Here is a 12,929-nt window from a genome sequence, read left to right on the forward strand (position 1 = left end):
ATTTTAATAAATTAAGAACGTTTCCGCGTGAATTTGAAAATCTTGCCTAACAACGTGACCTCTTCGAGCTACAAAACATGCCCATATGAAAAATGAATTTAAAAAAAGGAAAAGGAAACGTTACTGCTAACTCTCGACCACTTAAAATATTGGATTCCGTTTTGCTGAAATGAGCGTTGCGTCCTTCTTGAGAACCGCGCAGAGAATTTTTGAAGAAGACAGTGCTGCCCCTTTTCCCCATGGAGAAAGAGTAGCTTGGTCCCCCTCCTCAAAAAATTCAGATGAAAATTGGTCTATTATTGTTATTACCATACATTCTTCAATTGTATATATTCTATATATGTGTTGCACTTTGTTGTTGATGTCTCTTTGATCGAATTTAATATATTTGACCAGAATTTGATGTAGTTGATAAGACTGAATCTCTAAGCTAGAAAAGAGACATTGAAATCTAGACTGTTATAAATTTATCAAAACTGTTTTCTTTTCAAGTTATAAATTTGGGTCTTGAAGTTCATTAAAGAAGTCAAGTTTTTAAAGAACCGATCAGAATCTGACCAAACTGATTAGATGACAACTCTTAACAGAAGATCACAGCTCAATGGATAAACAAGAGAGCTTGAAGATGGAAAAGCTTGCAGAGTTTACCATGTCACTGTTAGTGCAAAAGTTAACCATGGAAGTTAACGGAAGGGAGGATGATCTGCCATTCATCTGCAAAAGCGAGGGTCTTTATTGAGAGTTCTATTTACCACTGAAATGATTGAAGTGTGAAAACGTCTTGCTGTCTCTGTACGGGACTCTGTGAGTATCTGTCAGGAATAAGTTTGACGTTTTCTCTCTTTTACTAATGGGAGAGTGGTGGCCTCTAGAGTGAGCCATTGTTTATCATTTTCTTCCCTTTGTTCTGTCTTTTTTCTTAATTTTTTCTCCATTAAAGAGCAACCTTTGGTACTGTTATAAATTATTGTGTTTCTCTTGTAAAGGATAATGTTGACAAAAGAACAAAGAATCTAGTTCTTGACTCCACTTGGTCCGGCCATTATAGATTTAAGCTTAAGCTATGTTGCTGCTGTAGTCTCAAGTGGTCTGAATTAGTTTGAAAATTCTGTCAAACTTTTAGTGCACCAGATTCCGTTTCAGTTCAACTTATGATTCATTTTGTTGCACAGGATCTGATTCATTTGCAGTTAGATAATAGCACATCAACACAGTTTTTTTTTTTTTGGATGAAAGTGGCTGTTGAATGGAGTTTGGTTTCTCCAAGTTTGATCGGATTAGAACTAACAGCCACAGTGATGCGTCTGCTGAAAGATCACGATCTGGGGAGGTAACACTTTTGAGTTTTGGAAAAAATTGGACAAAGAATCAATGGATGGAGATGATCGAGCGGGTCTGGTGAAGGTGACTTCGAATGAGACGTAGACGAGCGAAAGGGGACAGCCATGGTGGGTCGACAGTGGACATTGACCGCATTAATCAGCTGACAGAAGCTCAGTGGTGGGGGAGGGGAGGGGATGAGCACCTACTTTTTTATGCTCAGTTTTTCCGCTAAGACGACGACGATGCCGTCATAATCAGACAACGCGAGGGGGTCCAAAATGTCAAGAAAAGCAGCTCCATTTCCCAGGTGGCGCAGCGATGTGTTCCCCGATTCTTTCCAACTTCTTGACATGAACATCGTGTTTGTATCTATTGACTATAATCACAAAGGGAGAGAGAAAAAGAGAGATATGATCTGGTTGATTAGACAGATGAAGCATGTTGCCTCGGTTCCAATCAAACTTCCGGAAATTGGGACGATTGACACAGGACAAACAAATACAAATCGCAAAAGAGAGAGAGGAGGAAATTTTAATTGATTAAAAGCACAAAAAGGACAGTAGAATGATTGCTTTTGATGAGATGGGGAGGAGGAGATTTCGGTTAAACGGAAAAACTGGGGAGGGGAACGCCGGCCATGAGTGGTGGCGTTACTTCACATGCAGTCACGGGCGTGGCTGATCTGCCTGCGCCCGAGCCCCAAGGGAAACGACAAACATGCGCTGCTGCCCGCACCACCATGAATGCATTCATGGCGGTGGTGGTGGCGGAGAGTACGAATGCAGAGGGGCCGGGTATGTTCCTCTGCCAAAGATCGGCCCACACCCACCACCATCGTCCTTGATTTCATAACGCAATTGCCACCAACGCGCTCCCCCATGTGCAGCTGCTGCTTCTGCTTCTTGTTAGGAGTACTCTCTCTTTTATTCAATTCTCTTTTCCTTTCTTTTTTCAGTCAAAGAGCACATCTCCGGCTTTTTCTCCCACGAAAATTTACCATCACTCTCTCTCTTTTATCCTGCGCCGATCTCAGGCGTAAGTACTGAACAGAATAGTCGGGCACTTTTTTCCTTACAAAATTTGCAGTGTGTGCATGGGAGGTCCCACAGCACTTTTGGTGAGATGGATCTGCACATTAATGTGTTGGGACTCGAGAGATCGACGCAGAAAACCACCCTCTATCTCTCCCCTCCTTCCCATCTCCACTCCACTTCTCTTGTTTCACTTCATTGTAACAAAGGAAACTGCTTTAGAACTTGTTCATCCTTAAGATAAGTTCATCTTCTTCAGATGGTTAAGTTTATCAAAATGTATTTATGTTGTTTGAGGTGTATTTGCATGGAGGTCTTTTAATTCCTCCTTTTCTTTATCTTTATTCAAATGTCAGTGGATTTAGCTTGTATTGACGTTTTTTTCTAGAAAAATGATAAGAGCATATTATTTTTATAATATTTTAAATAAAGATTTCAAAAATGATCATTCAGACCCAGATGCATCGGCCCAATAGCGCTGACTCATCGCATTATTTTAAAATGATACCAGGCCTTTCATGCATCCCTAATTCGTTCCCAGATCTGGTGAAGGGGCACTCTTTTGGAAAAAGAAGCACTCTACAAGGAAAACAGCAGACCTTTCTAGCTCAATGTAGGTAACAAACAAAACAGGACGTGGGGGTTGCATGGAACTCAAATCTGCCTCAGATCAGACCTTCTGAAACAGTTCTGGACTCCGGGAGCAAGAAGAAGAGGCGTGGTTCCGACCTCTCATCGACTCATCGCCACAAAATGTATGATACCCACATGAACCGACATAGCTGGCTAATTAACAAAATGCTGTACTACTCTGCATTTACTTTTATGTCATTCTGTTCACACAACTAATGTGCAATAGTTACACCGTTATACAATTTTTAGTTACATATCGTATCATCCTACTGTAAAGAATCACAGCGGAAAACATTTTTGAGAAACAACAAAGGTGAAATCCCAGTATCAGCTTGAAGATAAATTCACCAGGTCATCACCCATAAAAGTGGAAGTGGTCTCAAGTTTCTATACAAGGGCTTACCACATGCCGTTCAAAGAAAAATATCTTTACAATGATGTCACTCTTTAGTTAAAAACCTGTTTGCCATGTCCACGTTCGCTTAGAACAGAGGCCACATCTACCAACCATGGACCAGATTGAGACTCCCAAATAGAACTGATTCGACTGAGATAATGAGTTATAGGTCAAACAAGTACACGTAGATATCATGAAATCGTGCAGCTGCCATGATGCCTAGAAAGAAGAAGGAAGATTTTAATTATGTTTAACCAATATGAATGAGAGAGAGAGAGAGAGAGAGAGAGAGAGAAAGAGTTTACTTGTCAGTATAATAAGGCAACAACTCCTGAAACTTGAGCCAAAGTGGGCCTGTCTCCTGAACATTAACGTTCTCTGGCCCACGAAGGTATGCTTGAACAATGAACTCATGAGTTCTTTCCCTGCTCAAAATCGACAGCACCAGTTGAAAAATCTGGACAGTTCACACCCCATAAATTTCAATATGCAGAATACCAAATCAAGTTACCTTCCTTCATACTGTGATAGCCATAATACGTATGCAGCACCAAAATACATTGAGACAAACGGCATGGATAGGTCCTCCGCCGACCTAATTATTCGTGCCTTATAACCTACATCACTTGGGAACAGTAAGAAGAAACGATGAGCTTCTGAAGCAACACAATATAGCACGTAACATAGAAAAGATTGTCCTGCCCTTTCTAGTCGAGAATAAGCTTTTTATGAAGTTTCACACTCTCGCAATCAGATAAGCTGCTGGTTTTTTAACAGGATAGTGCTTTAACCTCAAAATATCACCTGCCTACTCTTCATCAAAACATTTTGAACACCGACAGCATAACGTACTTTCATGTAGAAATGCAAAAAAGGTGATAAACAAAAAACCAATAATTTAATGGATGAGTCATCTACCCCCTCATTCCTCTGCCATATGGCAATCAAGGAGCACTTCGGCAAGCTGCAGGATTAATTGAAATTGTTGCTTCACAATCCAAATGTCCATTTCACCTTTAAAATGGGTACTTTAGAGATTTCACAAAGGTCATTAGGTCCATGACACATTCATTAATCCATCACATTCTCTACTTCTTGCTTTTTATCCCCAGTATTGTATCCCTCGCCATTGGTTTGTCCTAGGCAATATCTTTCAGCATTGAGAGGTCTTCTCCCACGCAGCTTATTTCTGTTTCACTTGTCTATAAGCATGTATATGTGATTGGATATCACTTTGAAACAGATCAAAGAAGATCCCCTCACTTGAAAATTGAAACTAAGAAGGAAATATAGGTCGCCATTGCTAAGTGGTGCACCCACACTCATGTGACATAGCTAGAAATTCCTTTTGCTTTTCAATTAAATGGTTGCAGATGATGATTCATGTCATATGATGCTTTTATAATACTCAAGAGTGAATAATATGCCTGCTTACTTGTATAGCCAAAGGGCAGTTGGGTAGCCGATGCCCATGATTCCAGATTTTGAGTCCATACCATGGAGAAACCTCATGCTACTAAGTTCAGCAAGGGCAGATAAAAATTCCTGCACTTAAGAAATAGAAATAGCACATGAAGTTAAGAAGCACAAGTACATGAATAATCTCGCGGCATCAAACATAGGAGAATCTTTCATTGCATGCAGCAAGAACTCAAGCAAGATTATGCTACCTAAATAAAAAGAAATATGATCAATTTTGTGTCAAAACTATTTGAAACAATGGTGGCTACAATGTCATGTCATGTCAGAGACAAAATAGTTAGATAATTCTGTAAAAACTAACCGATCTTAATCCTCTGGAAGCAAAATGCCTTGAGATTGTAATATCTGCAACAGCCTACACAAAGAGTACAAAACTATGTCAAAAGGGAAAACATGGAATTGTACGACAAACAAACATTTAAGGGAAAGAAATTGAAGATTACACCATGTGATATCAGAGAGAGAGAGAGAGAGAGAGAGAGAGAGAGAGAGAGAGAAAGAGGATAAAAATTGCAAACTACCAAGCTTGGCCCAATAAAGTTGTCACATGGGTAATGTCACTTAGCTGGTACATTGTGCTTCCACCACACATTACAACTCCAAGGCACAGCTAGTTGAGCCTGGTTTACACGTGGCCGATACTCAATATCGCATTTTTCTGATAAACATGCTTCTCTATTTTACATTTGCAGTTTTTTCTTTGAAGATCATATTTGACAAGCATTTGAATCTTTTAATTGGACGTATTAATTATGTTTACAAATGACAACACAACATCATTTTTATCATTAATTTAGCTTTATATCATCAAAACTCAAATTGTGCCTGACTCGGCTGAGTCAGCCGAGTCTGGGTGTGGATCGCTTGGGTCCTACAACATGACCCAGTAAGGGAACGATCCCGATCCAACTAGGGCGATTCCCAAGTCAGATCGCTGGGTTTGCCAACTATGGACTATGCTCTTTACATACAGATGGCAATGCTGTTGCATCATTAACACTGGGACATGTGATGTGGATTCTGAGTCATGCATCAAACTTTACTTGAGAAATAGGACAAAAACAAACCCATTTTTTAATTTTGAAAAAGTAGAAACCCATTCACATATTTTAATAGCTCATGTTGTTGAAATAACCCTAAAGATATTAAAAATATTCAAAAATTTTAAATAATGGTTTTCAAAGATAGGCATCCATATCCATATGTCCAAAAGCCTCAGCCAGTCAATCACATGAAAGGAAATCTGCAGGCAAAATTGGACAGAGAAGATAACTTGGTAAATATATGTGCATCTGTTGGGTGAAGAATGTTTATTCACTAAAAGTAACATGTGAAATTCAATTATTATTTATATGCTACTACCAGATATCTGATAACTAGATGAGCAGAGCGTCTGAAATGAACTTAAGAAATATTTGGCTCTCCAAAAAAAAGTGAAAGCAACATTCTGATGCACTTGTTATGGTCACCACAGCAAAGAGGATCAAGAAATTCAATATGCGGTATTTTGTGGTTATACCTTCACCTCCACCCGAGAAAGATATGGCCTCTTGTTCGAGTCAAGTGAGAAACGCACACTGCCTCTCCTTTCTCCAGATTTTTCCCACTCCTTTAAGACCTCAGGACATCTCCATAGTTCTTCCATATCTTCCTTGGACGCCTTTGAGTCCCAATATGCCCATTCATCACCTATGCTATGGTAAAAACAAGTCAAGCTACACTGATAAACATTTCCCCCAGACAAGGCAAACCAAAAGTGACTATGGAAAACTAAACGAACTTGATTTTTTATAAGACAACATCAATAAAACATTCACCATCAATGTAGAAATTCTCAAAACTATGTGCTTCGCTTCAAGAAGATTTCAAATGTGAATGATACAGATTAAAGCAAACACATTTTAATATTTCAGGTTCCTACTGTTCATCTACGAGTTAGCAATAGGAGAAACAAAGACCAATAGCGAAGAAATGGTGAACAGAAGAAATTTCAAATATGGAGCCCTTCTATAGTTACACAGTTGAAGATGGAGTGCATATGCCAAATCCTGAACAATTCATGAGTCAATAAAGTGGTCATGTTTTATGTATAAGTAGGTGCTCAGCACTCACTTGTACATTGGGTGGCCCCACCTAAGAAAAAAATATTAATATCACAAATGCTAGAAGAGCCTCTTCTTGTACAAATATAACCAAGTTAACGACATCCTTTGATGTGAATCACTTTTTGTTTTTGGTTGCCAGGACTTTGTTTTTCTGCTAGCTAGACAATCAAACTTATACCTGAATAACTTTTACGGTTTTGCCAAACTCACTAGAAGAGAAACTGAACATTTACACAGAAGCAAAAACTAATTTTTGAACAGTCAGCAAGGAACAACATAGTTTAAACAAAAGTACAAAGCTATTATTTGGTAAATGACTTCTCCTTGTTATCAATTCAATAAATTTCTGGTGAAAATAATTCATATACGTAAAAAGCAGACAGGCTTTTGACTGCTCAAGGCACAACCTATGGATATGAAAGAATACTGAAGACATTTTTCAAGAAACAGCCTTCTGAACTTATATTTACTCCATAATTCAGCCATAATGTGGATATCTCAGTCACATATTTGTAGCTTCGCCAAATAATATGAACCAATCATAGCCGAAACCAAGATACATTCTGAAATACATTGAATTAGGTTTGCTAAAAAGAGAATAGGAAAACAGTTTAAGAGGCTGTATATTTGTGGAGAAGAAGACAAAGACCAATCAGCAAGGTCCACAGAATTTAGCTGAAATGTGGACAAAACTGCCTGGCTCTTGATGAGGAATTTAAGAGATGCTCAAAGCTTGTTTCAGCTTTTTGACGTGTCAGGAGTTCATAAGGCATTCTTCTTCACCTACTGCACCTTTTAGTAAAAATGGTAAAATTGTTTATCTCCATATAACAAATTCAAAGAAGAAGTTGGAAAAATTAATGATCGACCAGCTCTATCACAGCCCTGCAGTAGAAGGCGCAGATCTCCTATATTCTCTGAATTATCCAACTGCCCTTCATTCTAACCTTGGTCTATATGATAAAATCGGCTTATTCGTGGATTAACATATCTCAGATTGTAACATACATTTCCCAACAAGTTGATATCACAATAGTAATTATTTAGCAGTTCATAGACATTTAAACAGGTGAATATCAGTTGCAAACGGGAGCAATTGTGAATCTGGGCATTGGAGACACACAGATAATAAAAGAAAAATAGAAAGCCCATCTCTCTAGACTTAGTTCAAAAAAGGCAAAACAAATGGTTGCGAAGAATGAGTACTAAATATAACATGACAATCTGATGTGCTAGAGAAGGATCAGACTTGGCAGTTCTTGCAAGAGGCAACAAGAAAATATTACAGCACCTGCCTTCGATGAAGCTGGTACAAGAGATCTTTGAACATCATTTGTCGCGGAATGGAACTCCAGGAGCTGGGTTTCACTGAAGATAAGCAAGAGAAAGCCAAAAGGGATCAGCACAGTTTCATCTATCAAACCCTTAAATTGTAACCTGAAAATACAGTTAACTGAGTATGAAAGCAGTCTCATTATGCGCTTGCAGCAAAAAAATACACATGTTCAAAGCTACAAGCAACCAAAATCTTTGAGCATCAGCAACCGTGTTGCAAGATACTCCATTATAAATTGTATACATGTAACACCTCATCTGTGTAGAAGGACATGAGAATTGTCTTATATTCAATGTTAGAGTTTATGTATCTGAGAATTATACTACCAGTAATCCTGGGGTTCATAACATTTTTAGCACAAACCAATGGAAGCTATGGGGCAGGTCAGGATATCCGCTACTAGACATTAGGTTAAGTTTGAGTTGGGCGATTATGGTCGGTATAAAAGATAAGTTTAAAATTCAGACAACGACTCCAACGGGTGTAATTGTAAGTTTGTAACACCCCATGTCAAAGGACTAAAAATAGTCTTCTATTAATGCCATTGAAAATATTTGAGGGGTTTATAAGCTTTCATCCCATATTACTGCTTCCCTCATATGTCTCTTTCCTTAGGTGTGAACCCAAAACCAGCTACAAGGTGGGTGGAATTTGCCATAGCAGACATGAGACAATTTACATTACAATTAGCATACTGAGAGCCTTACTGTTAGGGTCCAACTAGTGTTTAAAAACTCATCCGAGTTAACTCAGTTGACTCAATGACTTGGTCCTCAACCTGGTCACAAAATGGGAAAACTAGGAATTGGCAAGGCTCACCCGGGTCATGAAATGACCAAGCTGAGCCATCAGAGCTTTGACACAAAAACATACTATGTACATGATAATAAATATTGGATGTGTGTGCATGCGTGTGTGTATGTCCATCTACACACACACACACACACACACACATATATACATACACATATGTTACCATACATATTATATATAAATATGTCAATGTTATAAACAAACTAAAAAGACTATTACACACATGTATATTTTATGTGAAAAAAAATTTGTCAAATCCAGGCCCAGTCAACAAGTTCATCCAGCGAGTCAAATTTTCTATGAGTCAAATCCCAAGACACTACGTTTCAAAACATTGGAGCAAAAAGAAAAGATGTAGATTCCTTAAGAAGGGTAGAATCTAACACTCCATGAATGTGGAAAGACTCAAAAATAATCGTATAAAAAATTTTCCGAAATCTTCAGGTGTTTACATACCTAGATGCCATACCATTATCCTTGTTCATATACTTTCTAGTGCAAATTAAAGCTACCAATGTAGTAGGTTGGGATCTGATAAACCATATACTGAGTCAGCTGTGGGTCCACTGGCATCCACATTCCACAACTGAGGGCATCCAAGACACATCCACACACACAGCATGCATGAGATAGATGTTTGCGCATTTATGTGTTCAAAATTCAAAAACCAACATGATTAGAAAAAAAAATAATGAACAGAAATTTAAGCCATGATGGTTAGGAAATGTTGAATAACTAAATTCAAACTGGGAATTTCTATTTACATAACGATATGAATTCTAAATGAAAGAAATAGAAAATAGGAACTGAAACATGGAGAACAAATACAGCATTAAGCAAAGAGAATGAAGTGGAGAACTAATGAACCAACACAGAAAAGCAAAAGGCATGCCATTACCTTTCGTTGAGTTAGCACTTAGCAAGATCACATTTTTAATATATCCCACAAACTAAGAATGTCTAAATAGAGTTTCTAAAGAAACTTGAGAGATTAAAATTCCAGAAATGCCTTATCATGAGAAGACCATGTGGAAGACAACCATCACATGAAACTTAAGTAGAAGTCATCTGTACTTACAATCTTATTGTGAAAATTTGGAAAGAGATCATATAACTTCAGGATCATAGTGGACATTTCTTGGTCTAACAAGTGATTATAGAGAGAAGGATAGAAGGTGTACTTAAAGCATATTCAAGCTGACCTCTTAATTTGCAGATTCTCTTTCACAGAGAGATATCGTTTCCAATAACCAGAAGTTGATTTATGTGAAGCTTTTTTGGGTCCACCAATAAATGCCCTAACAACAAATTCCTCACATCTTTCCCTGCCAAAAGATATCACTATCTCAGTTATACCTTAAAAACGAAAACCAGAAAAGAAGATAACAATAATTCAAGAAAACTTTTATTCTTTAAATTATGGACAGCATTGCTTTCAAAGGTGTTCTCCATGACAAAACTAAAAAAAAAAAAAAAAGAAACCACCGACTTCTCTAAGAGAGAAGGTAAAAGATTCAGCGACACAACATACTTTCCATTATAACCTGATAGCCAATTTAGGTAAGCAGCACCAATATAAACATTTACAAATGGCCTGTATAGCATGTCAGGCTTCCCCTCAATATCATATGCTCTGAAGCCCAAGTCCCTACAAGGAGTTGGCAGCGGGTCAGCAACATAAAAAGCGTAATTATCAATCAAACCAACCCTCTAAGAACAACGAAGTAGTTCAGTATATACTTAAAGATCCATTCTGCAGTAGCTGGTAGGATTCCCATAAGTCCAATACTGACATTCTTTGTTTTCCGATCATAGCTTTCTGCAAGAGGCTGCCTACTACTCCCTATTTCAGATATAGCACAGATCATATCCTGCGACATGGCTACCCAGTTAAATTGGCAGGAAAACAATCAAGCTCTGAATTTTACCAAAGACCAATGCGATCATACAATAGATATAAAAACAATAATCATGAATTATGATAAAAAAATGCCTGTTGTGCCTGTGCATGGTCTACATGCAGGCGTGCATTTGGCATCGATGTGGGCATGCATATACAAGATCATGCCCTATTTTCATCATTTTTTCTAGTTAGTGTTAATAGTAAACGATTAGTTCAACTCTGAGGTACTACAATCCTTTACAAATTTATCAATTAATGCTTCAAATAACAGACTCGAGAAATTAAACAAATAATTATGGTCGAGGGGCTTCGCAAGGCTACTTTCCAACACATCCTAAGATAACGTGACAAAAAAGCAGAAGAAGAAAGTCAACTTACTGTATCAACATGAGAACTAAAATGCCTACGAACAATAATACCGGCAACAGCCTGCAAGACCAAGGGACCCACGTTAAAACAAGATACGCTGCACAAACATAGCATCTGAAAACCCTGCAGCAATCAGCTGCGACCGTGAAAAACTTTGTTTCCTTTTTTCTTCGAGAACAAGGGAAATCGCCAAGTCATTTCGAATATATTGGACATACCCACTTAGAAATGCACGGGTACCATGTCCAGTTCCATTCCCTAAGCAAACCTTCTCGAGGCCCTCTAAGAAAATTTGTGCATTGCTTTGGACCCGTGGAGAAAAATGCATAATCAAACACTAAACCGTATACCTTCCTCCACTTGGAAGCATTAGGCCGACTGACCTAAGCCTCGCAGGATTACATTCAATTTCATCTGGAATTCATTCTACGTGTAATCTGCATAGTAATGTAACATCTGTCGACAAGAACGCATGATTTCTCACTCCTGTTACTGGTTTTCTAGAAAAATCGTCACGTCTAATGGGTGGCTACCAGAAACACGGAAGAAGCTAGGAAATGGGAAATTTGGTGGTTTACCTTCATCTCGGTCTGTGTGAGGTAAACTTGGCCGTCGGGGTCCCTGGAGAGGTGGACCTTGCGACCTTTGGTCTCCCCGACGCTAATCCACTCGTCACTGACGCGGGTATCCATCCACATTTCCTCCATGTCGTCAGCATCCACGCAATCGTCCCAGTATTTGAACGACATCCTCTCTCTCTCTAACCACGGAATGAATCCTGCTCACCCCTCAATAACACTCACCAACCCCCGAATAGCGCTCATCAATCAATACAAATCCTTCGTTTCCTCAAACCCTGAAATGAAGGATCAAAGGGAAGAAGACCAATGGATGGAACCAACAATCAAAAGCTGGCATGATTAAGATCAAGATGGCCAGGAATGGATGCAAACACAAAGACAGTCCCTGAGAGGAGGGAGTTGCGCATTTATTTTTGGGGGGCAATAATTTTTCAGTTGGCAAGCAACTTTTCCAGCGACACCCACAAGGCCTCAGCGTGAAGAAGACGCGCTCGAGCGCGCGCACAAGCAAGAGATGCCAATCTTAGTAAAAGAGAGAGAATGATAATCGTTCTTGCCATTCTTAGCTGGAAATTCACGACCATAATTACCGGCCATTTAAAGCAAAACCAAGATCTAGGTTCCTTCTTTATGGTAGCGAGCGCGTCTTCTACCATCGCGTTTTCTCTTTCCATTTCTTATTTATTTCTCTGTTTATTTATTTATTTAAGAGCATTCATCACATGATTATCACCTTATCTTCCGCAAACAAACGTGGTGGTTCTCAAAATGGGTGGCTTAAAGCTTTTAATGGGCAAGCGAGTAGAAGCGTTTCATCATACCTCCTGGAAGAGAAGAGAGTCGAAACTTACTTTCATCCAACCCTTTTTTTTTTCAGTCTTGTTTAGTGGTTCGAAATACTGACTCCGCTGTATTTCAATTCGAACGTCAAGTAGGCCTTTTTTTACAGCATAAAA

At 38.7% G+C, this 12,929-nt stretch overlaps 1 protein-coding gene across 1 annotated transcript; it reads right to left on the minus strand.

Annotated features, from left to right (window-relative positions):
- Positions 1–3,144: 3,144 nt before the first annotated feature.
- Positions 3,145–12,637, minus strand: LOC116246161 (uncharacterized). Its single transcript, XM_031617885.2, has 12 exons — positions 11,971–12,637; positions 11,402–11,452; positions 10,861–10,991; positions 10,652–10,768; positions 10,323–10,445; positions 8,263–8,339; positions 6,386–6,555; positions 5,168–5,221; positions 4,820–4,929; positions 3,896–4,009; positions 3,690–3,809; positions 3,145–3,603 (listed from the first exon to the last, which is right to left on the minus strand). Exons 1-12 carry the CDS (start codon positions 12,139–12,141, stop codon positions 3,576–3,578), a joined length of 1,266 nt encoding a protein of 421 aa, XP_031473745.1. The 5' UTR covers positions 12,142–12,637; the 3' UTR covers positions 3,145–3,575.
- Positions 12,638–12,929: the final 292 nt, after the last annotated feature.

This window comes from Nymphaea colorata, chromosome 1, assembly GCF_008831285.2.
Source record: "Nymphaea colorata isolate Beijing-Zhang1983 chromosome 1, ASM883128v2, whole genome shotgun sequence".
Taxonomy (NCBI): domain Eukaryota; kingdom Viridiplantae; phylum Streptophyta; class Magnoliopsida; order Nymphaeales; family Nymphaeaceae; genus Nymphaea; species Nymphaea colorata.

Bases quoted from the DNA above. Each gene is read 5' to 3' on its own strand.
- LOC116246161 (XM_031617885.2), bottom strand. From the start codon at position 12,141: ATGTCGTTCAAATACTGGGACGATTGCGTGGATGCTGACGACATGGAG. The intron at 6,556-8,262 runs GTGCTGTAATAT...ACCATAGCATAG, and splicing joins ACCAGCTTCATCGAAGGCAG to GTGATGAATGGGCATATTGG. The intron at 3,604-3,689 runs GTAAACTCTTTC...TCTTCTTTCTAG, and splicing joins TTGCCTTATTATACTGACAA to GCATCATGGCAGCTGCACGA.